At 41.4% G+C, this 24,859-nt stretch overlaps 1 protein-coding gene across 1 annotated transcript in view; it reads left to right on the forward strand.

Moving 5' to 3' along the window:
- LOC114546103 (zinc finger protein 721-like) overlaps positions 1 to 24,859 on the forward strand; it is a 1,066,380-nt gene that overhangs the window by 30,605 nt on the left and 1,010,916 nt on the right. The window contains exons 5-7 of the mRNA XM_028564767.1: positions 3,591 to 3,695; positions 6,532 to 6,847; positions 13,578 to 14,032. Of these exons, the coding sequence (XP_028420568.1) occupies positions 3,591 to 3,695; positions 6,532 to 6,847; positions 13,578 to 14,032 (876 nt within the window). The remainder of the gene's footprint in view (positions 1 to 3,590; positions 3,696 to 6,531; positions 6,848 to 13,577; positions 14,033 to 24,859) is intronic.

Below are 24,859 nucleotides of genomic sequence, written 5' to 3' on the forward strand. Positions count from 1 at the left end.
ACAGATTACCGACATGTGTGCATATGTAGACCTTCCTTTTCTCCTGCCCTGTACATGCCCGTTTTGAACCAAATGCAAAGCATTGACTATTTGTTGTTGTTCTTTCGTCACATCATGACGACTGGCGGGAAAAGCAAAAAACGTCTCATACGTTCAGGAATTGCTGCGAATTCAATTAAGATTTCAGCCTGTTCTCACACAGTTTAGGGAAACCTGATCTATAGACTACCTATATCAATAATACGCACTTGGGGACAGCTTCGACGTAGGCTATATGATAACAGAACTATATTATATCCAAACAAGCCTTAGTGATACATTTGAAGATTATATATAGGCCTAATATTTATAAAATCACTAAGATGTCAGCCATTTCCCTCTGGAAACAGCCGGTTTCCCCCAGAGTGGCGAGGACCTGTATTTGGACCGGGATGGCACGGTTCCAGCACGTTGCCCTCTCTACTGGACCCAGTTCAGTACATAGATCCACGAGCTCAGCTTTAGGGAATTTAAATTGTCATCCTCATGGTCCCTGAAGTCTCTTTCTCTCCTGATTCTTCCATTCCAGTCCTCCTGCAGGGCCAGCAGGGCCATCATGCAGCATTACACACAGGTTCACCGCAGTATTTATGTTTAGTCTACAACAATTCGTGATTGTTAACACCTTGCCAAAATCACAGCATCAACTACTGGTATCCCCCCCCCTCTAACTTGTTATTCACAGAACTTAAACATCTGGATCAGATCCAAACTTTGCACGCAGAGGGCCTCTTTGCATCCCTGTGACCTTCTCCCTCGATCGTAATAACATATTATAGAACATATGAAATATGAAAATACATTTGCGTAAATGCAGGCTTGATTATTCCACCTATCAGTGACGGTGAGACAGCGCCGATTAAACATTAAGAACACATTTTTATTAAAGATTTGAGTTGGAGGTGTTTATGGAACAATTATAACTCAGTATAAGCGCAAACAACACTGCTGGATTTCATCTTCATGGTAATGTGGATGATATGGAGTGAAGATGTGCATAAGACATCGATACTATACCACATTTACTTTCTGCAGTCTGACTTCAGTTCACCACCTCACCATCTGGGTCACCAATTCCTATTTTGTCTCCAAAATGTGCGTACGCATGGGTCAGAGTTTGTGTGGAGGACCGCACATTCTCCCGTCAAGTTTGTTTTTTATAAATCACAACCTTTGCGTGGGAAGTGGCGTACGCACATTTTCAGCCCCGTTTTGTGCGTAAGCCACGTTTATAAATGAGACCCCTGGACATTTTGGTATTTAAAGGTTTTTGTAGCTCTTACAGAGATAGACCTTTTAGTTCAAGAGTAAGATCATTTTAGTTTAACATGAAACAGCCCCGAAATCACCATCACCAAACCCACCAGACTCCATGTAAATAATCAGGACTTTTAGCATGTATAGAGCCAGCATATCTCCAGACCAGTAAATAATCCAGCGTGTATAGAGTAAGCAATCAGGACATTTTAGGTGTGTGTATAGAGCCAGCATATCTCCACCAGACTCCATGTAAATAATCAGGACTTTTAGCGTGTATAGAGCCAGCATATCTCCACCAGACTCCATGTAAATAATCAGGACTTTTAGTGTGTTAGAGCCAGCATATCTCCAAAGTCCATGTAAATAATCAGGACTTTTGGAGTATAGAGCCAGCATGGTCACCAGACTAGGGTAAATAATGCAGGCGTTTGTTTCTTGTCCTTTTATACTGGACCATATTCATAGGGTTACATTGCAGCTTGTTTCTTGTTTAATACTGGACCATATTCATCAGTCCCACTGACTGACTCATGATGAATAATATATACTGGTGGTGCCCTCTGGTGGAGGAAACATGTCACTGACATTTGTTACATACAGAATATATACTGTATATCTGATATGTATTTTCTAAGCAAGACACAGACAGTCTTAGACAGTTCACCGATAGGGGTCATTATATTCGGGGGGAGTTCTGAACAATATCTTTAGTTCAAAGGACAGCTCAACAACAACCAGAAAGGTAAATCCACCAAATAAATTCCTCAATTTCTTAGTTATTAACGACCTTTGGGACGTATGGAGGACCGTACACCCTAATACAACAGATTACACTTACTTCTCACATGCACAGGATAGCTATAGTCGAATAGATGTGTTTATTTCAGGGATTGAATTAGAAAGACTTGATGAGTAAAATCAATGATATTGTAATAGCTGATCATGCTATAGTGACATGCGTGTTGGCCCCTAAAGAAAACATAACGTCTCACATGATCTGGAGAATTTAATGTCTTTTGAATGGACAAACGTTTTGAAAAAGATGACCAAGACATTAAAAAAGAAAGTTTAAATTAGAGAGCTCTTCGTAAGTCTTATTTTATACTTTGCTTTAAACTGCTTACACATATAGCCGACGGCCCACCGTTGACAGTAAAGCCAGTCGACATGATCAGTGTCCCCGTGTTGGTCCAGAAAGTGCCCCAGAACACGCCAACGAGACGTAATACGTCGCTATAACAGCAGGCGGCGCTAATCTGTATTGTTGCCCAAGAAATGAAAACCGGCAGCTGATTGGACGAACGCGTCACATGGGTTTGTCTTCTCCGGAAATTCAAAGCCAGACTGTCATGGCGTCTCGTTCAGAATACGATCTCATTTTGGACTAAAATAGTTCACTGAGACATGTTTCTGAAAACATCTGAAGAGAGAAACAGACCATGTGTGTGTGTGTGTGTGTGTGTGTGTGTGTGTGTGTGTGTGTGTGTGTGTGTGTGTGTGTGTGTGTGTGTGTGTGTGTGTGTGTGTGTGTGTGTGTGTGTGTGTGTGTGTGTGTGTGTGTGTGTGTGTGTGTGTGTGTGTCTGTGTGTGTGTGTGTGTGTGTGTGTGTGTGTGTGTGTGTGTGTGTGTGTGTGTGTGTGTGTGTGTGTGTGTGTGTGTGTGTGTGTGTGTGTGTGTGTGTGTGTGTGTGTGTGTGTGTGTGTGTGTGTGTGTGTGTGTGTGTGTGTGTGTGTGTGTGTGTGTGTGTGTGTGTGTGTGTGTGTGTGTGTGTGTGTGTGTGTGTGTGTGTGTGTGTGTGTGTGTGTGTGTGTGTGTGTGTGTGTGTGTGTGTGTGTGTGTGTGTGTGTGTGTGTGTGTGTGTGTGTGTGTGTGTGTGTGTGTGTGTGTGTGTGTGTGTGTGTGTGTGTGTGTGTGTGTGTCTTTTCCCAAAAAGTGACCCTTAGAGAGTATCTGTGCCAAATTTCATGCTTCTATACCAATTTGAACGATTCTCTTGAAATATGCCATTAATCTGCTGTACTATTATATATTATCTATATATATATATATATATATATATATATATATATATATATATATATATATATATATATATATATATATATAGTGTATATATAATTAACAGTATGTGTAGTTCCCCTCCTGAGCTCCAGGCGGCGCCACTGCCCTTCTTTCATTTTAAACTTTTATTGTGAAAAGCCCTGAGTAGGAGGAAAGCGGAAGTGCCGTTGCTCCCCTGTGATATCTAGGGCTGGCGGGAGAATACCTGTGTAGTCTGTTAGCTGCTGATCTTGCTCCAAAAAGCTGGTTGCCAACCGCCATTCAAAACACAAGAAAAAGAAGAAGAAGAAGAAGCTGCTGATCTTATTGGACCGTTTTAGGAGACAGAGCTCGAGGTAAAGACACACACACACTCAGGTAAAGCTCTTTATCACGGAGATCAAAGCGAGGAGAAGGCTGAGCTGCGCATGCGCCGACACTGTGTATGCAGTTGACGTAAATTCGTGCTTTTTAGTTTTTTTTTATCTGATTAATTGAAAAAATTATCAACAGATTAATTGATTATTAAAATAATCGTTAGTTTCCCTAAAATGCATTAAACAAATATTTTATTTTCAGTTTCTCCTACTTGCCTATTGTACGTTTTACTTTTGCTAATTTTTATATCTTTACTTACTTTACATATTCATATTAATTATACATTATTAATATTATGAATAATCTATGATGTTTTAAAGTGGATAAAGAGGAGACTTTATTAATCCGTTTGCCAAGTCAAACTTCTACTGTTATTTTGGTGAAAGTAACTCAAAAGTAGTGTAACGCATTACAATTCAGAGACAGTAATATTGTAATATAACTAATTACTCTCAAATGCCAGTAACTAGTAATCTATAATGTATTACATTTTGGAAGTTACTTGTCCAACACTGTTTGTCATTGTGCATAAATATGAGCAATACCAACGGGCTTCTCTGCTAACGTTAGCTACCGACGGTTAGCTTGGAACAATCCAGCAAATAGACGGTACCCTAGGATGCCATTACCTGAAACAGATGATTTAATACTGTAGCTGTGAGTGTGGTTTTCTGGCTCCAGTTGTTCAGCCTCAGAGGGGGGAGAGAGCGGCTGACCTGAGATCAGTAGAGCAGACGGCTTTGCAGAGCCGTGTATAATTACAAATTTATGACATTTCATAAACAGCTGATGGAGCGTTGGTTGGTGGTTAGATTTTAAATAAATAACCATCATAATGATGTAATGATTAAGTGGTTAAAGGCAAATAATAGAACAGCTAGAACAGTCTGGTAAATTCAGAAAATGACATCACTTTACTGTAATGCAGCCTTTGAAAGCAGAAAAAGACTAAACTTACCATGTAACGATATTACAATTCTTTAAAATCTAAGATGATATCTAGTCTCCTATCACAATATCGATATAATATTGAAATATTACCCAGCCCTGCTGGCCGGTCAATCAGTGCAGAAGTGAAAGTTCTGTCACAAAACTATGTTGTTGTGTATCATTGCACATTTTTAAGAAGGAAATGGAAATCCTGGAGATTTCTTAGTGGGTACACTGTAGGGCTGAAACGATTCCTCGAATAATTCAATTACAAAAAATCCTCGATGCAAAATGACTTGCCTTGAAGCTTCGTTAAATCAATGTTACCAACGTTGTATCGCTGACGGACGGTGTTTCTACACGGAGCATTATTACTGTCGCACAGACGCTGCTCAGTCTGCTGCTGGAGACACATGCTAGAGGTAAATAGGGAGGGAGGGGCTAAGAGAAGAGACAGGCTGGAGAAAACGACAGAAAGTGTCCAAAGTTTGGAATCAGTTCAAACGTAATTAAAACTAAAACTCTGTACTGTGTGTCTACTGCAAAATCAAACTAGCTTAGCACGATAATAGCACAACGTCAGAGCTTTAGCATCTCAACAGAAAACATGGAGTCTAACTTAATCATCCATTCCACGAAGAGGACCGACTAAAGTACATCACAGAGTGGTATCGACGATAACTACCAAAGACAAGAAAAATCCGTAGTGGTGGTGACCACGATCTGATCTAAAGAGCTGACGCGTTGGCTATCCCTTCGGAGAAACAGCTGATTGTTGCTCATCTCTCTCTCTCTCTCTGTCTCTCTGTCTCTCTCTCTCTCTCTCTCTCTCTCTCTCTCTCTCTCTCTCTCTCTCTCTCTCTCTCTCTCTCTCTCTCTCTCTCTCTCTCTCTCTCTCTCTCTCTCTCTCTCTCTCTCTCCCTCCCTCCCTCTCTCCACGGATAAACAGCTGATCAATGATCTAATAGCATGAGTGTAACAGAGCTGTGTGACATTATAATCAAATACATAAATGAAAATAGGTTGAGTATAACTAATATTTACATATATATTTGTATATACAGATCAGTCTCAGGCTGAAACTTGTAGTTCTGAAAGTTAAGTTGCACAACTTAATGTAATGTTTGTGTATGTTTAATGTATGCCTTAGTTTGAGGTTGATATCATTTGGAAAAAAACAATCTTTCAAAACAATGTAATATGGCACTTATATGCACTTAATATGTTTTTTGAGAGATGAAATTGTAAGCAATGTACGCAATACAAATGTTGCTTTTTCCGAAAATTTAACCAAATATTGTTTATTATTGCTCTTCAATAATATATTACTTGATTAATCAATGGAATAATCGGTAGAATACTTGATTACTAAAATAATCGATAGCTGCAGCCCTAGTTTTGGTTGTTTTAAAAATGCAAAACAAATGATCAGATTAATTGATCGATAAAGTGCTAGATTAATCGATTATAAAAAGAATTGATAGCTGCAGCCCTAGTATACTGCATATACCTGCGTATCACGTAGACTACACTGCTGTGTGTAGCTTCTGTTTGATATCTAGTGTCGGCTAAAATCACTTTTTATTGAGTTTCCTGTTAGTGAAATCTGAGTGAATTTAAGCTGGGCTTTTATTGTGAAGGGCAGACACTGAAAAGCCAGCGTTATGGTAGTTTGTTTTTACCTTTTTAGATTTATACTCAGTTTAATATAATGCTGTTTTCTCCAAACTACTCTGAGTTCATGTTGTACCCAGGAAGGAAATGGACCAGTTTTCCAGCCGCTGCTTTGACTTTTCGTTGTTTTAGTTGTGTGTGGATGTGAGGAGAACGAGAGGAGACAGCAGATCCTTAATATCTCTGCATGCTTTGATTTGGACTGAACAGAATCCAGATTGAGTCCAGCAGCCCCAGTGGAGATCTGAGAGGAATGGAGGAGGACAACCAGAACCAGGAGCAGCGGAGCAACCAGGTCCCCAGGAGACCAGCAGCAGACTGGGACTCTGATACCAACCAGGTCCCCAGGAGACCAGCAGCAGACTGGGACTCTGATACCAACGAGGTCCCCAGGAGACCAGCAGCAGACTGGGACTCTGATACCAACGAGGTCCCCAGGAGACCAGCAGCAGACTGGGACTCTGATACCAACGAGGTCCCCAGGAGACCAGCAGCAGACGTGGACTCTGATAGCAGCCATGTTCAGGTCAGTGTTCAGGACACAACAGCCTCTCTAAAGTAGCAGAGGGCTATTTCACTAAACCTAGATAGTAGGGCTGCACAATTAATCTCAATTTTATCAACAGACATGAAAATCAATCACCTTTCGGCGAAATTCGCCGTTTTGAAACCAAAATAGGTGACCTACGTGAATCGTGTAGATTCAATGAGAAAATGTTTAGGGGGGTCTGGTTTGTTTCGATGCGCTGGATTCAACCAATCATATAACAAATCAGATGCAAAGTAGGGCGGGTCTTTGCCGAAATGTGAGCGTGCAGTGCCTATAGAACAAGTTGAAATATTACACTGTTGGTTGGCAAAAAAATCATCTCAAAATGCATCAGATTGATGCTTTAAATATGGAATATTTAACATTTTCTTCCAGGGGAGCATGCCCCGGACCCCCCTAGAGGGGTTATATCCTTCTCACCTTTTTCACCCCTGACCCGTTTTCATGCCTGTATCAAAATAGCAATATGGCTTAGTGTGATATCCAAATCACAGAGGGGGGAAATATTTGTTAAAGACAAATTATGTGTCAAAGTGTTCTGAATGAAGGATTGTAGTGTTGCAGAGATGTCCCGGACTACAAATCCCATCCTACGGACTACAGAAAACCTCTTTGTGGGGCGACCTCTAGCTCCCCCAGTAGAGCGTGCGCCCCATGTAGGCTGAGTCCTTTGCAGTGGCCCAGGTTCAAATCCAACCTGCAGCCCTTTGCTGCGTGTCATCCCCTCTCTCTCCCCCTATCATGTCTATCCACTGTCTCTATCAAATAAAAGGGAAAAGCCCCAAAAAATTATCTTAAAAAAACAACAAAAAAAAAAAAAATCTTTGTTTGGTACAGATCCTTGTAAAACATCACACTATAATCATTTTCATTTTAATATTTTTCAATGAGACATAAACGATCATTCCCTCCAATATCGTGAATCAAATTGCAATCGCAGTATCAGTCCAAATAATCACAATTAGATATTTTCCTCCTATCGTGCAGCCCTACTAGATGGCAGATTAGGCTGGGATTTCCCAGCTATCCTGGATGTATTAAGCCTTGACTTGGTTAGACAGATGTGTCATTGGTGCTGTTATATTCCCTTTATGAAGACTAATTAACTGCTGTTCATATTGTTGTTAGAAGTTTGGTGAATATAGTATGACAGTTGTTGAGGTAAGTAGAAAAGGCTGATCAAGTTTTAAATGAAGTCAGTGATGAAGTAATACTATATAATGTCCTATACATGTGTTTCGGTAATGGTTCTAACAACGACCGACTGGTCAGAGACCAGATCAGACTTCTTTTTGTTTTCTTTGACAATAAAGGATCATGTACAGTAGAGTTTCGGCGAGCTAACCACAGTATTTTCGCCCACAATCAACCTCTGCTGCTAAAAGCAGTCAACCTGCACTGATGGTTGAAACGTAGACACACATATTGGGCCTTTTCCCGGAGATCCTTGCCATTATTTTATTCTGTCCTGGACTCGGTCTTGACTCGGACTCTAACCTTTTTAGACTCGGTCTCGACTAGTCCTGAGAGATTTGTAAACCAGTAAAAGTATTTTGAAATCAATTCTGTGAGGCACTAGAAGCCAGTGTAGAGACTTCAGTACTGGAGTGATGTGATCCACTTTCTTGGTTTTAGTGAGGACTCGAGCAGCAGCGTTGTGAATCAGCTGCAGCTGTCTGATTGATTTTTTAGGGAGACCTGTAAAGACCCCGTTACAGTAGTCAAGTCTACTGAAGATAAAAGCATGGACAAGTTTTTCCAGATCCTGCTGAGACATAAGTCCTTTAACCCTTGATATATTCTTAAGGGGGTAATAGGCTGACTTGGTAATTGTCTTAATGTGGCTTTTAAAATTCAGGTCTGAGTCCATGACTACACCAAGATTTCTGGCTTTGTCTGTTGTTTTTAACATTGTTGTTTGAAGCTGAGCGCTGACTTTTAATCTTTCCCCCTTTTGCTCCAAAAACAACCACCTCAGTTTTTTCTTCATTTAATTTAAGAAAGTTCTGGCACATCCAGTCGTTAATTTGTTCAATGCACATATTTAGTTGTTGTATTCGACTATAGTCCCCAGGTGATAAGGTTATGTAAATTTGTGTGTCATCTGCATAACTATGGTAACTTATTTTATTTTAGTTTTCCATAATCTGAGCCAGTGGAAGCATGTAGATGTTGAACAGAAGAGGCCCCAGAACTGAGCCTTGGGGAACTCCGCACGTCATATTTGTATGATCAGATAAATAATTACCTATAGACACAAAGTAGTCCCTATTCTTTAAATAGGATTCAAACCACTTTGTGTGTGTGTGTGTGTGTGTGTGTGTGTGTGTGTGTGTGTGTGTGTGTGTGTGTGTGTGTGTGTGTGTGTGTGTGTGTGTGTGTGTGTGTGTGTGTGTGTGTGTGTGTGTGTGTATAAAGAAACTTGAACAGAAGGAAAACACTGTAAATCTTGATCTCGTGGTTTTGAAAATAACCCCTCTCTTCGTTACTCGAGATTCTAACTTGTCGTTACAGCAGAATCTTTTTGGTTTAACGAGAGTGTTATTTTCCTCGCTACTTTCAGCGAGCGGACACCTGACTTCTTGCTGACAATAAACTTCTCCAAGGAGTGAAGCAATGTACACAGTCTCAAACACAAACCATACACAGTCTCAAATGATACATTCACAGAAACAGATTAATAATCACGACATGGACCAGTAGCACATGATTAAAATCAAATCACATTAATGGCAAACAAGTGGTAGCAATAACCTTTGCTCATTAATGAAACAAACCAAACACACTAGTTCTAACGTCAGCCCTGAACTGTGTAAAAGCCTCTTACTGTGTGTGTTGTTCGTTAGTTAATCTCTCGCCAGAGTTTAACGATCTATTTGTCTTGCTCACGTGTGTCTTTTGTCTCTCCGGTCAGTTCAATCGGAGGCCTTTTTGGTTAAAATCAGGTTTAACCAACTGCTTGGTCCCAACACACCCGTCGGTAGAATATCAAGGCAACAGGAGGAGGTTTTCAGGTGTTGTATGATGTCCTCCAGGTTTTTATGGTTGTCCATCCATCCATCCATCCATCTTCGTCCGCTTATCCGGTGTCGGGTCGCGGGGGGAGCAGCTCCAGCAGGGGACCCCAAACTTCCCTTTCCCGAGCAACATTAACTCCGACTGGGGATCCGGAGGTTCCCAGGCCAGGTTGGAGATATAATCCCTCCACCTAGTCCTGGGTCTTCCCGAGGCCTCCTCCCAGCTGGACCTCCCTCCACCTAGTCCTGGGTCTTCCCCGAGGCCTCCTCCCAGCTGGACCTCCCTCCACCTAGTCCTGGGTCTTCCCCGAGGCCTCCTCCCAGCTGGACCTCCCTCCACCTAGTCCTGGGTCTTCCCCGAGGCCTCCTCCCAGCTGGACCTCCCTCCACCTAGTCCTGGGTCTTCCCCGAGGCCTCCTCCCAGCTGGGCGTGCCTGGAACACCTCCCTAGGGAGGCGCACAGGGGCATCCTTACCAGATGCCCGAACCACCTCAACTGGCTCCTCTGGTTTTTATGGTTGATCGTATGAAATTGTGTTATTAGGGCCCGAGTGCCGACAACGGCGAAGGCCCTATTGAAACTGAAGGAATTATTATTTTCCCATCAAATGAATTGGCTTTTTGAGGGCCTTAACATATTCAAAAAGTCACCAAATTTGGCGGTCACCTCAAGTCTGGTGAAAATTTACGTATTTTAAGGGTTTCGGGAATAGGTGCACAAAAATGGCTCGCTAGTGCCCCCTACAATGTTAAAAAAATTGAGCCCTTTTGCTTTTAACATAGACTCACGAAACTTGGTAGTGCTAGTGAGCCGTGTGTTGGCAGGCTTTTGTCCACTGTTTTGGTTCAGTGGTAAAGTGGTGTCCTTTCCACATGATCCGTTCACTTCCACGTTTACTTCTAACCGGTACATTTTGGTTTCCAGAGCTGCAATCTTCTGAAGGAGTTTGTAGTAGTCCTCCATGGAGAAGGAAGGCATCTTGCTGCTAATTAGCTTTAGCTACAGTCACTTTGACAGGCATGAGCTATTGGTAGGCCACGCTCATGCAGAAAAATGTTGAAAAATGACAATAGCCTACTATGTCTATAAAAAATGTATAGTCCAGTGTTTTATAAGTATCCAGAGCCGTTGCTCGTAGTTTCTCTCAGAGGAAAAGCAAGATTATCAGCAGAAATATGCAAGCAGAGGCAGGAGCAAGCAGTAGAGCGTCTGCACTGTAAGAAGCAGGAAGCAGAAGTAGCAAAGGAAGGACAGTCACTGTTTACTTCATTAATGTGTTTGGTGTGTTAATGGACTGAGGATGGGAGGAGGATTCGGTTTCGGATTCAGCAGAATCTTAACCAGTGGATTTGGTATTCAGCCGAACCCCATAAATCTGGATTTGGTGCATCCCTAACCTTATTACGGCCCGAACGCCAACAACTGCGAAGGCCCTATTGAAACTGAAGGAATTATTAATATTACGGCAAATGAATTGGCTTTTTGAGGGGCTTAACATATTCAAAACTCACAAAATTTGGCGGTCGCATCAAGTCTGGTGAAAATTTACCAATTTTAAGGGTTTTGGGAATAGGCGCACAACAATGGCTCGCTAGCACCCCCTGCAAAGTTAAAAAAATTGAGCACCTGCAGTGCGGTTAACGTAGACTCACAATACTTGGTACACGTATGTAACATGTCAAGATGTACAAAAAACGTCATTAGAGCCATACCCTAAACCCAACAGGAAGTCCGCCATTTTGAATTCAAAGTTAGAAATTAGTGCGATTTTGGCCATTTCCACATGTCGTACTTTAACGAACTCCTCCTAGAGATTTCATCCGATCAACTTCAAACTCGGTCTGTGCCATCTTAAGACGTTAAAGATGAAAAGTTGTTAAAAGAAAAACTTTTCGTCATAGGGCGATGCCGTGGCAGGGCGTCCATTTTGTGCGTTTCGCCGCCGAAACAGGAAGTGGGTGTAACTCGAGTGTACGTTGTCTGATTACCTCGAAACTTTTCAGGATTCATAAGAGTCCGACCCTGAGGACAAATGAAGGCCGATATTTACTTAAAGTCATAGCGCCCCCTAGTGGCAACAGGAAGTAGGCCTAAAAGTCAAGGTGCTATACTTTAACAAACTCCTCCTACAGATTTCATCCGATGGACTTCAAACTTGGTCTGTACCATCCCAACACCTTAACGATGAAAAGTTATTAAAAGAAAAACTTTTCGTCAGACGGTGTGGGCGTGGCGTGGCGGCCATTTTGAGTGTTAAGCGATGAACAAAGAAGTTGTTGTAACTTGAGTGTACGTTGTCGTATCTGCCCGAAATTTCTCACGATGGACAAGGGTCCAGGCCTGAGGACACCTACAGGCTAAAATTGACTTTTGTTCATAGCGCCCCCCGCTGGCAACAGGAAATCTTCCTTATATGACAAACATCATCCGATTTACATGAAACTTAAAATGTGTGGTCGACATGTGATACTGAGCCGCCCCCTATAATATGACCACCCCCACTTACTCAGGCCACGCCCCTTTTGATAACATTTGAACTGTTTAAGGTAGAGTGTTGCGTGAGGTATCATTGAACTCAGCAGAGACTTCCTTTTAAATTGGTGATGGTTTGACCCGCCCCCTATGCTTTAGCCACGCCCATTTTCACAGCTAACCGTATGACGTAGAGTCTTGTGTGAGGTATCGTTGAACTCAGCGGGGAGTTCCCTTTTCATTGTTGACGACTTGTGGCGTCTGAGTGCCGCGCAAATGCACAGTCGCAAGGAGCGGTGTCCGCCGGTAACCCCAACGCGCGCAGAGGCGCGAGGGCCCGTCCATCGCTACTCGCATCTTTAATTTTACAGTTGAAATTATCTACAAACTCAGTGACTGAGGCCCCAGTGAGGGTGGGTGTAGAGGAGAAAAGCTGAATGAATGATTCAATGGTGTTTTCAGTGATATAACGTTTTCTGATTAACTTTGTTTGAACACTTTTGGGCAGAGAGATAGTGCCGTTAAAGAAAACACAGGAATGATCAGAGAGAGCAACATCAGTCACCACAACCTTGGAAATGTTCAGACCCTTTGAGATAATCAAGTCCAGAGTGTGCCCCTTATTGTGCGTGGGCTGTGTCACATGCTGAGTCAGTCCATAGCTCTCAAAAACACAACACAGTTCTTTGGTCCCTCGGCCCTGGGGGTTGTCAACATGAATGTTAAAATCACCAGCAATAATTACACGGTCAAAGTTAATACAGATTATAGGGAAGTGATAATACTTGCAGATAATTTTAGGAACTATGGGTCCAGATTGTCTAGCCCAGCTGATTTGTAAGCGGTCAGATTTTGCAACTCCCTCAGCACATCCACAGTCAGGATTGTGGTGAAGGAAAGCATGGGGGGGGGGGGGTGGACGTGTAGCTGCGAGGTATATTTTTAGGCAGCTTACACATTCAGGCGGTCCGCGATCGTCTGCCAAACTTTCTCTCGCTGTTTCATTACAACTTCCCTGAAAAATTTAGAATATTTGGGAACTTATAAAAGTTATGAAGAGTACATTTCCTTCAATAATAACATGTCAGCAACCGGGACATATTTTCCTTCATTTTGTCATAAATTATGCATGATGAGTTAAAATTGTGAGTGAGGGCAAGTCTAGGATTTAAAGGTTGTTCACTAACTCTCTCTCTCTGTTTGTCTGTTGCTATAGAAACGGAGAGGAAGAAAGGGACCCAAATGTCACCACTGTCAACACTGTGACAAATCCTTCACATCGTCTTCATATTTAAAGATTCATCAGAGAGTTCATACCGGAGAGAAGCCGTACAGCTGTGATCTATGTGGTAAAATGTTTTCTCTGAGTGGTGACCTTAAAACTCACCAACGCATTCACACTGGAGAAAAGCCGTACAGCTGTGATCAATGTGGGGCAGCTTTTGCTCAGCGTGGTCACCTAAAATCTCACCAGCATGTTCACACTGGAGAGAAGCCGTACGGGTGTGAACAATGTGGTAAAATGTTTTCTCAGAGATATAGCCTTAAAAAACACCAGCGCATTCACACTGGAGAGAAGCCGTACTGGTGTGAACAATGTGGAAAAAAGTTTTCTGGGAGTAGTAACCTTACATCTCACCAGCGCCTTCACACTGGTGAGAAGCCATACTGGTGTGAACAATGTGGTAAAATGTTTTCTCAGAGTAGTAACCTTAAAACTCACCAGCGCATTCACACTGCCTCGTAGCGAACATGTTTCCGAGCCCTCCTGCCTCCTCCTCATGCCCTGATAGCTGAGTTATTATATTCTGATCTTCTCTCCACATTGAAGGCTGACCAGCAGTAACTTTATCTACTGAACAGCATGGATGTTATCCTGGCCACCACTCTGGGCCGGCGATTGCCTAGGGCACGTGTGTCAAACTCAAGGCCCGCGGGCCAAATCCTGCCCCTCACAGATTACGATCCGGCCCGCATAACAATTTAGGTTCTCAATACATTTTTGTCACTTTTTTTGCCGAAATGTTATTAGCGTTTTTGCCACTTTTTCAAAATTTTTGTCACTTTTTCCTGACTTCTTTAGGACTTCATGTTGTTTAGGACCAAACTGTAAGTGAGAACACAATATAACACATGCAATAATACAGTCAAATATGTTTTACTTTTTCAATTAAATAAAAGCCTATCAATAAACTAAACCTGTCTGGCCCTGGATGTCTTTCTTTCTTTCTTTATTTTGGATTGCCCCTTGAGATGTACCATCTCATTTTCAAGAGGGTCCTTTCTATCACTATGAGAAAATAACAGCCAGAGCCACAAATGCACAAAACATGACATTACACAATAACACATATAAAAAGAAAAACAACACAAAATAAAACTAATTCATCAAGACATCATTCACGGTATGCTCCCCCCCAAGTCCACCACCTCCCCAAATTATACAATAAACTACAGGGTTACATTGACAGTAATAAGTAATAAGTCCTCATAAGCTGTTCACATAATAATATAGCATTATAATAAGCATTCAGGTGAGCCCAAAAAAACAAATTTAGATTCCATTTCATCAGGTTCAGCACCAGTACTCAACTTCAATTTTGCTACAGTTTGGTAAACATCTATAGGTAAAATCAGTTTAAAAGAAAGATTTTGGGGCGGGGGATTTTTGAAAACTGCATGTGAATAAGGGGTCTCATTAGCTTGAGAGACTGCAACAAAATGTTCATTAAAAGTTTGTGTAATTATTGTGGGGTTCTGTAAAATTTCATTATTGATATTCAGTTGATTAATTCGCCCTGTTTTGTTACGGATAAGTAAAGTGTTAAGTTTATTCCAGAATTGTCTTGGATTCTTAAACGCTAGATTTATAGTATTCAGACTTTGCATTCTTTGTTTTAGTTTTACTACTATTACGTAATTGTCTATATATTTCCCAATCGCTCTGGTTTCTAGTAAGGCGAAATTTGGCCCAAGCAACATCTCTTCGCTTAAACAGAGAAATCAGTTCTGAGTTAATCCAGGGAACACTAGTCCCTTTTACTCTGACTGTTTTAAGTGGAGCATGCTCATTGATCACATTCATAACCTCGCTGTAAAAGAAGTCCCATGCGTCATTAACAGTAGGTATATAGATTGCCCATGTCATCATTAAAAAGGTTTACATCAAAATATTTACACTGTCTGAGTGTTATATCTTTGGGGTGCGCTTTAGACATTTTAATTTTCCACACACAGTATATTACACAGTGATCGCTTAAACAATCTGACATGACTCCAGAGGATAATATCCTTTCAGGGTTGGTTACAAGTATCCAATCTATTAATGTTGATGATTGTAAATTTACTCTGGTAGGTGTGTTAATCAGTTGTGATAAATTCACATTACTAATTAGATTTCTGTCTCCTGCTGAAGATCGGTCAAGCCAATTGCTGTTAAAATCACTGTTTAAATCTAGAATTATACATTCATTATTCTTTTCTAAAGAGCTTAGGGTTGCCAATATATTCTTCATAGAGCCAGAAGGGGCAGAGGGCGGCCTGTATATATTTCCAATTATAAGTGTTTTATTTACATGTAATATTATATTAACAAAAACACATTCAAAATCATTTGGACCAATTTTAGGGATAGAAAGCTGAGAACACAAATTGGAACACACATAAGTGACCACTCCACCACCTGTGGATCCTCTATCAACCCTGTATAACAGGTAACCATCCATTTCAACATCATTATTAGATATGCCACTATGTAGCCATGTTTCACAGACTGTAATAATATCAGGTTTATTGTGATTTGCCCAGGCTTTTAGAAGATCTATTTTAGACATAAGGCTTCTAATCTTTAAATTAATTATTTTAAGGCCTTTATAGGAATTAAAAGCCATCATTATTATAGAAACTTGCTGTCAACAACAATAGGATTAGGTGGTGAAAAAAGTGGGGAGCACACTGTACATTTAAAGACATGCATAACACAGAAACAAAAACAAAACATAAGATTATCATACTGTAAGATTACAATTTAGTGATGGAATAGATCCAGACTACTTCCACAAATATATCGATGCATTAATGAGCTAATCCTTATATATTTACAGCAATTGTGACAGACAAACAAAAAGCAAATCGAGTTTACGGCAGCCAGAACTATGTGCTGCAAACAAAACAAGTGTGTGATCATAAACATATACGCCCACATTCTTATCGAGGGGAAAATCTAAATCAGAACAGGAGACGCATAACGTTACTCCTTAATAACAAAAAGTTAACTCAGAATCAATCAGATGATTAGCCAGATATTCACTACTCACACTGACTTATGAAGAAGTTCAAATGTCATCGAAGTATTTCTCCACATCCTCGGCACTACAAAAGAGTTTTGTTTTACCGTCCACATCGGCCTTCAAAGTGCATGGATACACGAGGGAGAACTTGCAGCCCACTCCACGTAGTTTCTTTTTTATAGTATCAAACTGTCTGCGTCGTTTAACCAGATCAGCGCTGAAATCAGGATAAATATGAATCTGCGACCCCTTGTATAGGAGCCCCTTTTTCTCCCAGCTCCTTCGCTCTTCTCAGGAACATTAATGAAACGGAGATTGTTTATACGGCTCCTGTTTTCAGCTTCATCCACCTCCTCCTTTAGGTAAGCATTCTCCTCCTCCAATGTGTGCCCTCTTGTTAAGTTATCTACATCGTCCTCATTACTACTCACTCGCTGCTCACGCTCAGGTATTTGGTCTCCAAGCGATGATAAAGCACCATGAATATTGTTGAGGCTTATCTGCAGTGGTTCGATTTTAGTGTCGATATGAGCAGTCATTTCAGCCTCGCTGGGTTGGATGGCCTCCCAGATTGTTTGTGAGGACATCTCAGCCATCTTGAAATGTGGGTTCAGTCAGTCAGTCCTTTAAGGCTGTTCAGGATATATTAAACAACAACTAGAGCTTCACATGTTCATACAATTGTTAAGTGAGTTATTCTCTGTCGATTTAGGATTTGCATTAAGTCATATGATCAAAAATAAAGTATTAACCAGCGATGCTTCAGAGGCCAACTAGGCAGTTGCGGCCATCTTCCATGATGTGATTCTAGAGTTTGACACCCCTGGCCTAGGGTGTCATAAGTGTTGGGGGCGGGGTGTCGCCCTTAGGTCTACTACTAGGTTAATAATAGAACGACAAGAGAAATAAAACGTGTTTATTAAACATAATCATCCTAGGGCCCCCCAGACACACGGGGTCTCTTAGTGTCCTCTCTCTCTGGATAAATAGAGACGAGCAGTCTTCTTAGTGTCCTCTCTCTGTAGAAATAGAGACGAGCAGTCTTCTTAGTGTCCTCTCTCTGTAGAAATAGAGACGAGCAGTCTTCTTAGTGTCCTCTCTCTGTAGAAATAGAGACGAGCAGTCTTCTTAGTGTCCTCTCTCTGTAGAAATAGAGACGAGCAGTCTTCTTAGTGTCCCTCTCTGTAGAAATAGAGACGAGCAGTCTTCTTAGTGTCCTCTCTCTGAAAGAAAGAGGCGAGCAGTCTTCTTAGTGTCCTCTCTCTGTAGAAATAGAGACGAGCAGTCTTCTTAGTGTCCTCTCTCTGTAGAAATAGAGGCGAGCAGTCTTCTTAGTGTCCTCTCTCTGTAGAAACAGAGAGACGAGCAGTCTTCTTAGTGTCCTCTCTCTGTAGAAATAGAGACGAGCAGTCTTCTTAGTGTCCTCTCTGTAGAAATAGAGACGAGCAGTCTTCTTAGTGTCCTCTCTGTAGAAATAGAGACGAATAGTCTTCTTAGTGTCCTCTCTCTGTAGAAATAGAGACGAGCAGTCTTCTTAGTGTCCTCTCTGTAGAAATAGAGACGAAGCAGTCTTCTTAGTGTCCCTCTCTGTAGAAATAGAGACGAGCAGTCTTCTTAGTGTCCTCTCTCTGTAGCAATAGAGACGAGCAGTCTTCTTAGTGTCCTCTCTCTGTAGCAATAGAGACGAGCAGTCTTCTTAGTGTCCTCTCTCTGTAGCAATAGAGACGAGCAGTCTTCTTAGTGTCCTCTCTGTAGAAATAGAGGCGAGCAGTCTTCTTAGTGTCCTCTCTCTGTAGAAATAGAGACGAGCAGTCTTCTTAGTGTCCTCTCTCTCTGTAGAAATAGAGAGGCGAATAGTCTTCTTAGTGTCTCTCTCTGTAGAAATAGAGACGAGCAGTCTTCTTAGTGTCCTCTCTGTAGAAATAGAGACGAGCAGTCTTCTTAGTGTCCTCTCTGTAGAAATAGAGACGAGCAGTCTTCTTAGTGTCCTCTCTCTGTAGAAATAGAGACGAGCAGTCTTCTTAGTGTCCTCTCTCTGTAGAAATAGAGACGAGCAGTCTTCTTAGTGTCCTCTCTCTGTAGAAATAGAGACGAGCAGTCTTCTTAGTGTCTCTCTGTAGAAATAGAGACGAGCAGTCTTCTTAGTGTCCCTCTCTGTAGAAATAGAGGCGAGCAGTCTTCTTAGTGTCCTCTCTCTGTAGAAATAGAGACGAGCAGTCTTCTTAGTGTCCTCTCTGTAGAAATAGAGACGAGCAGTCTTCTTAGTGTCCCTCTCTGTAGAAATAGAGGCGAGCAGTCTTCTTAGTGTCCTCTCTCTGTAGAAATAGAGACGAGCAGTCTTCTTAGTGTCCCTCTCTGTAGAAATAGAGGCGAGCAGTCTTCTTAGTGTCCTCTCTCTGTAGAAATAGAGGCGAGCAGTCTTCTTAGTGTCCTCTCTCTGTAGAAATAGAGACAAGCAGTCTTCTTAGTGTCCTCTCTCTGTAGAAATAGAGACAAGCAGTCTTCTTAGTGTCCTCTCTCTGTAGAAATAGAGACGAGCAGTCTTCTTAGTGTCCTCTCTCTGTAGAAATAGAGACGAGCAGTCTTCTTAGTGTCCTCTCTCTGTAGAAATAGAGACGAGCAGTCTTCTTAGTGTCCTCTCCCGCCCCTTCATAACAACTGTTATATAACTCATCTGTTTAAAGTGTATCAAGGCTTACATCAGCAGACTGTAACTAGCTACACAATATTTAGGAAAAACTTTGGTAAGAAAACCAGCATTTTTAATTCATCCAAGTATTCTGTATTATAAATACATGTCTGGCATTTGTAGTAAATCACTTCAAAATCAGTGGAAAATTTTGCAAGAAAGTATGATTTTAATTGTGGATAGACCTTCTGCCTCCATAGACACTCATACATTAGGACAAGCACAATTTTCTATACATACAATATATATATAAATATATATATATATATATATATATATATATATATATATATATATATATACATATACATATATATATACATAATATCCCACAGGCTCCTTTAACGGAGTAGACACATGAGAACAGCTGGTTGTATTTGGGGGTACGTTTACGAGCTTTTGGCATTTTAACTCTTGTATAATCATTGGTTTTATTAATTTGCTGTGTCCTCTTCTTAAATAAACTGAATAGAATTTAACTTTCACATTACGTTTCTTATGATTTTACAGGTGTATTCTTCTCTATGACACTCTTATGACTCCATATAATCCTTAAGTTTATCACAAACATTCAACATCATCAAACATCTGGAGAGCCGGCCTGACCCATAAGCGAACTGGCCCCGTGGCTAGAGCTGTAATCGGGCCTTAAAAGTACGGCCCGAAAAGGCTTGAGCCCGACAAGTACATTTTGATTTAAAGCTTTTTAAAAGCCCGAACCCGTTTACAGCCTGACTGTATAACAGACTGTCTATCAGCAGTGATTAGTCTATAACCTGTTTATAGTCTGACTGTATAAAAGACTGTCTATCAGCAGTGATTAGTCTATAACCTGTTTATAGCCTGACTGTATAACAGACTGTCTATCAGCAGTGATTAGTCTATAACCTGTTTATAGTCTGACTGTATAAAAGACTGTCTATCAGCAGTGATTAGTCTATAACCTGTTTATAGTCTGACTGTATAAAAGACTGTCTATCAGCAGTGATTAGTCTATAACCTGTTTATAGTCTGACTGTATAACAGACTGTCTATCAGCAGTGATTAGTCTATAACCTGTTTATAGTATATAGCTCTACCCGTAATCTACCAGAGGGCCCCCAAGAGTGCTTGAAATGTCCCACAATAAAGTTCCTAACGGAGCTGGTCTATTTAAAGATAGTGGTGCTGCTAATAGGTCTCCCATTAGTCTTTAAATGTGTATTTGTACATTATGAGTGCTTAAACTAATATTTACATTACACAATTTGGTTAAGTGCCAAGTGCAGTGGCAACATGTTACAATGTGGAGAGTTCCCCAAACCAAATCCTGCTTAGGGCCCCCAAAAGTCTAGGGCCGGCCCTGTCTGGAGATACATGGTTTTCATTGGACAGAAAGGGAAACAACTGTCATCTGAAGAGTAAGTAGAAGATGCATTTCCTGCAGAAAAAGCTTGTAAATGCTGAAAAGCTACATTTCTAAAGTTTGCGTAAGAAGAAGGTGATGTTGTAAAGTTGGAAATGGTTTAACCCTTGTGTTCCCGTCAACATGCAACTTTTAGTTTTCTGGGTCAAAATTTGAAATAAAATCTTTTTTTCCCCCAACGTATCTTTTTTGACTGTTTTGTCGCTTATTTTTCAATGTTTTTGTTGATTTCTTTTTTTGTTTTCTCCCCACATTTTTCTAACGTTTTTTCAATATTTTGGTCACTTTCTTCAACGTTCTCGTATCAGTTCTTTTATTAAATGCTTTATAATTGAATTAAACACCCAAATTCAATGAAAGTAGTGAACTGATCATTTATTTTACCTATGAAGAGTAATAGTTGTATGGAACTATGTTATTTATTTTTTTTGGAAACTTTTTGGAAATGGGTCAAACTTGACCTGAAGACAACAGGAAGGTTAAATTGGTTTAAATTTCATTAAAATGTTAAATTATAAAAATATTTGAGGTTTTTCTGAGAAGCTGAACTACAGGCTTCAATGTGTAAGAAGAAGGTGAAGTTGTTGGAAAATGTGCAAAAGTGGAAACATTTGCAATTGTCGGCTTTAATTTGAATGAATATATATTCTATATTTTACTAAAAGTCCAAAGAAAATTTACACACTCACACACACACACATAGACACACACACTTTGTCTGTGTGTGTGTCTGTGTGTGTCACTGTGTGTTTGCGCTTGTGTGTGTGTGTGTCTGTGTGTTTGTCTGTTTGTGTGTGTGTGTGTGTGTGTTTGTCTGTTTGTGTGTGTGTGTGTGAGGCTGTCCTCAACATAGCTGATAGAAATGGGCACACTTGGTAAGGCATGGATACCTGACCCGAGGCCGACGGGCCGGGCCGGGCCGGGTTCGGACAGATATTTAGAAATTGGGGTCGGGTCGGGCTCGGTCACATCAGCGCGATAAGTCATTTGTTAAGAGAGCTCAGTGTGTGTGTGTGTGTGTGTGTGTGTGTGTGTGCGTGTGTGTGTGTGTGTGTGTGTGTGTGTGTGTGTGTGTGTGGTAAGTGGGCAGAAGAGAGATAGAGAAAGAGGAAGCAGACGTGTTGTAGATTTAGTTTTAGTGGTTCTTCATGTTCTAACGAGGGCCCTGGAGGTAACCAGTCTCTGCTGGTGTTCTGATCTCAGTCGGAAACCAAGGATCAGGAGAGGTTAACACGTTGAACATGTTAACAGCTGATTAACGTGCGATGGTTGCCCCGTGCGCTGATGCGCTCATCTGTTGACATTTCCGAATGCTTATAGATGCCTGTTTTTGCATAGAATACTAAGTTATTCAAATAGCCTTAAAATAGTTGCCATGATTTTATAAATCATGTTTTAATGTTAACCCTTTAATGTGAAACAGTCAATTGTTTGGGATGAACTGTATCTGTGGATGGTTACCTTAGAGACTACATTACCTATTGGCCAGTAAGTCTACCATCAGTGGGGATTTATATTTGCTAATAATATGTTGGAATCATGTTACACTTTATACTTTTTTTAAAAATTGTGACTGTGAGGACTGTTTTTTCTGTGTGTGTGTGTGTGTGTGCGGTTTATGGAGACATTTTGTGGCTCTGTAAAACTGGAGCATTGCATCCCTAGCTACTCCAAACTTCCTAAGCTGGAGCAGAAAGTGAAGCCTCTGGAGGGCTTTGCTTCTAATGAGGTTGGTGTTGACCCCCCACTTCAGGGATTGACATATGGTGGTGCCAGGAAATTTAAAACTGGACAGCCAACAAGCCTGTTGTACTGATGAGATGACCAGTTCTAGTTTTAGTGCTAGTAGGCCTATTTAGAGGTGTGGATTAATTCTGTGTGTAGACATATTTTAATAGATGTATTATGAGGTCGTCTGAAAAAAATCTTGATTACAAATAATGGTCCACACACACAGAAAGTTTGAAAACCCCTTATCTAGAGCAAGTCTTTAGAACCCTCTTTAATATTTTATTTTGTTTTTTTTCGTATGTGTGTGTGTGTGTGTATTTAAGTGTGACCTGTGTTGATTTAGGACCAGCTATGGGTAGGCAGGTAAATGGGGATGGGGGTGGGAGAGATGGGTGGATGGTAGGGTGGGTTGGGGGAAGGGAGGGGTTTTTAGGGGAAGGGAGGGGTTTTTAGGGGAAGGGAGGGGTTTTAGGGGAAAGGGGGGGGTTGTTAGGGGTGGGTCGGCATTGGTGCAAAAAGTGGGTATGCACTATATGCAGTGCATAGGGGCAGAGCACCATGGGGGGCGCCAAAGCAATTATATTGCCACTGTTTAAGTATAATCAATAATAAATATTGAGGGAAGTATAATATGTCAAAATACAAACTAAATTCTGACGAAACTCAGATTTTTTGAAATTCTGAAATTGTCTTTTTTTGCCTTTATTTGATGTACTTCCTGATGATGACCCACAGAAAATTATATAAAAATGTTTCTGTATGAATGAAAGTATGCAGAAGTTAGAGGGGTCCAAATAAATACATTTGAAGAATAAAGAATTGGAACAATACTGTGAATGTTCCTGAATCACACACACACACACACACACACACACACACACACACACACACACACACACACACACACACACACACACACACACACACACACACACACACACACACACACACACACACACACACACACACACACACACACACACACACACACACACACACACACACACACACACACACACACACACACACACACACACACACACACACACACACACACACACACACACACACACACACACACACACACACACACACACATACACACACACATACACACACACACACACACACACACACACACACACACACATACACACACACACACACACACACACACACACACACACACACACACACACACACACACACACACACACACACACACACACACACACACACACACACACACACTCACACACACACACACACACACACACTCTCACACACACACACACACACACACACACACACACACACACACACACACACACACACACACACACACACACACACACACACACACACACACACACACACACACACACACACACACACACACACAGACACACACACACACACACACACACACACACACACACACACACACACACACACACACACACACACACACACACACACACACACACACACACACACACACACACACACACACACACACACACACACACACACACACACACACACACACACACACACACACACACACACACATACACACTCACACACACACACACACACACACACACACACACACACACACACACACACACATACACTCTCACACACACACACACACACACACACACTCTCTCTATACATATATATATATACACACACACACATACATCTATACACACACACACACACACACACACACACACACACACACACACACACACACACACACACACACACACACACACACACACACACACACACACACACACACACACACACACACACACACACACACACACACACACACACACACACACACACACACACAGACACACACACACACACACACACACACACACACACACACACACACACAAACACACAGGCACACACACAGACACACAGCACACACACACACACACACACACACACACACACACACACACACACACACACACACACACACATGTAGTATGTGAAAAGCCATATAGCTTTGATGTTAATCTTTGTTCTAATCCACATGGTTCCACTTAGCTGAGGCATCAGGTCAGAGGGCCACATTCCAGAGAGGCCCCAGGAAGCACATCCCCCCCCCACAGGAAAACGATTTATGTTACACCAAGCCCAGATATACCTCATGTCTCACCAGAAAACAGTCCAGATATACCTCATGTCTCACCAGAAAACAGTCCAGATATACCTCATGTCTCACCAGAAAACAGTCCAGATATACCTCATGTCTCACCAGAAAACAGTCCAGATATACATCATGTCTCACTAGAAAACAGTCCAGATATACCTCATGTCTCACCAGAAAACAGTCCAGATATACCTCATGTCTCACT

Source organism: Perca flavescens, chromosome 19 (assembly GCF_004354835.1).
Source record: "Perca flavescens isolate YP-PL-M2 chromosome 19, PFLA_1.0, whole genome shotgun sequence".
NCBI classification, from domain to species: Eukaryota; Metazoa; Chordata; class Actinopteri; order Perciformes; family Percidae; genus Perca; species Perca flavescens.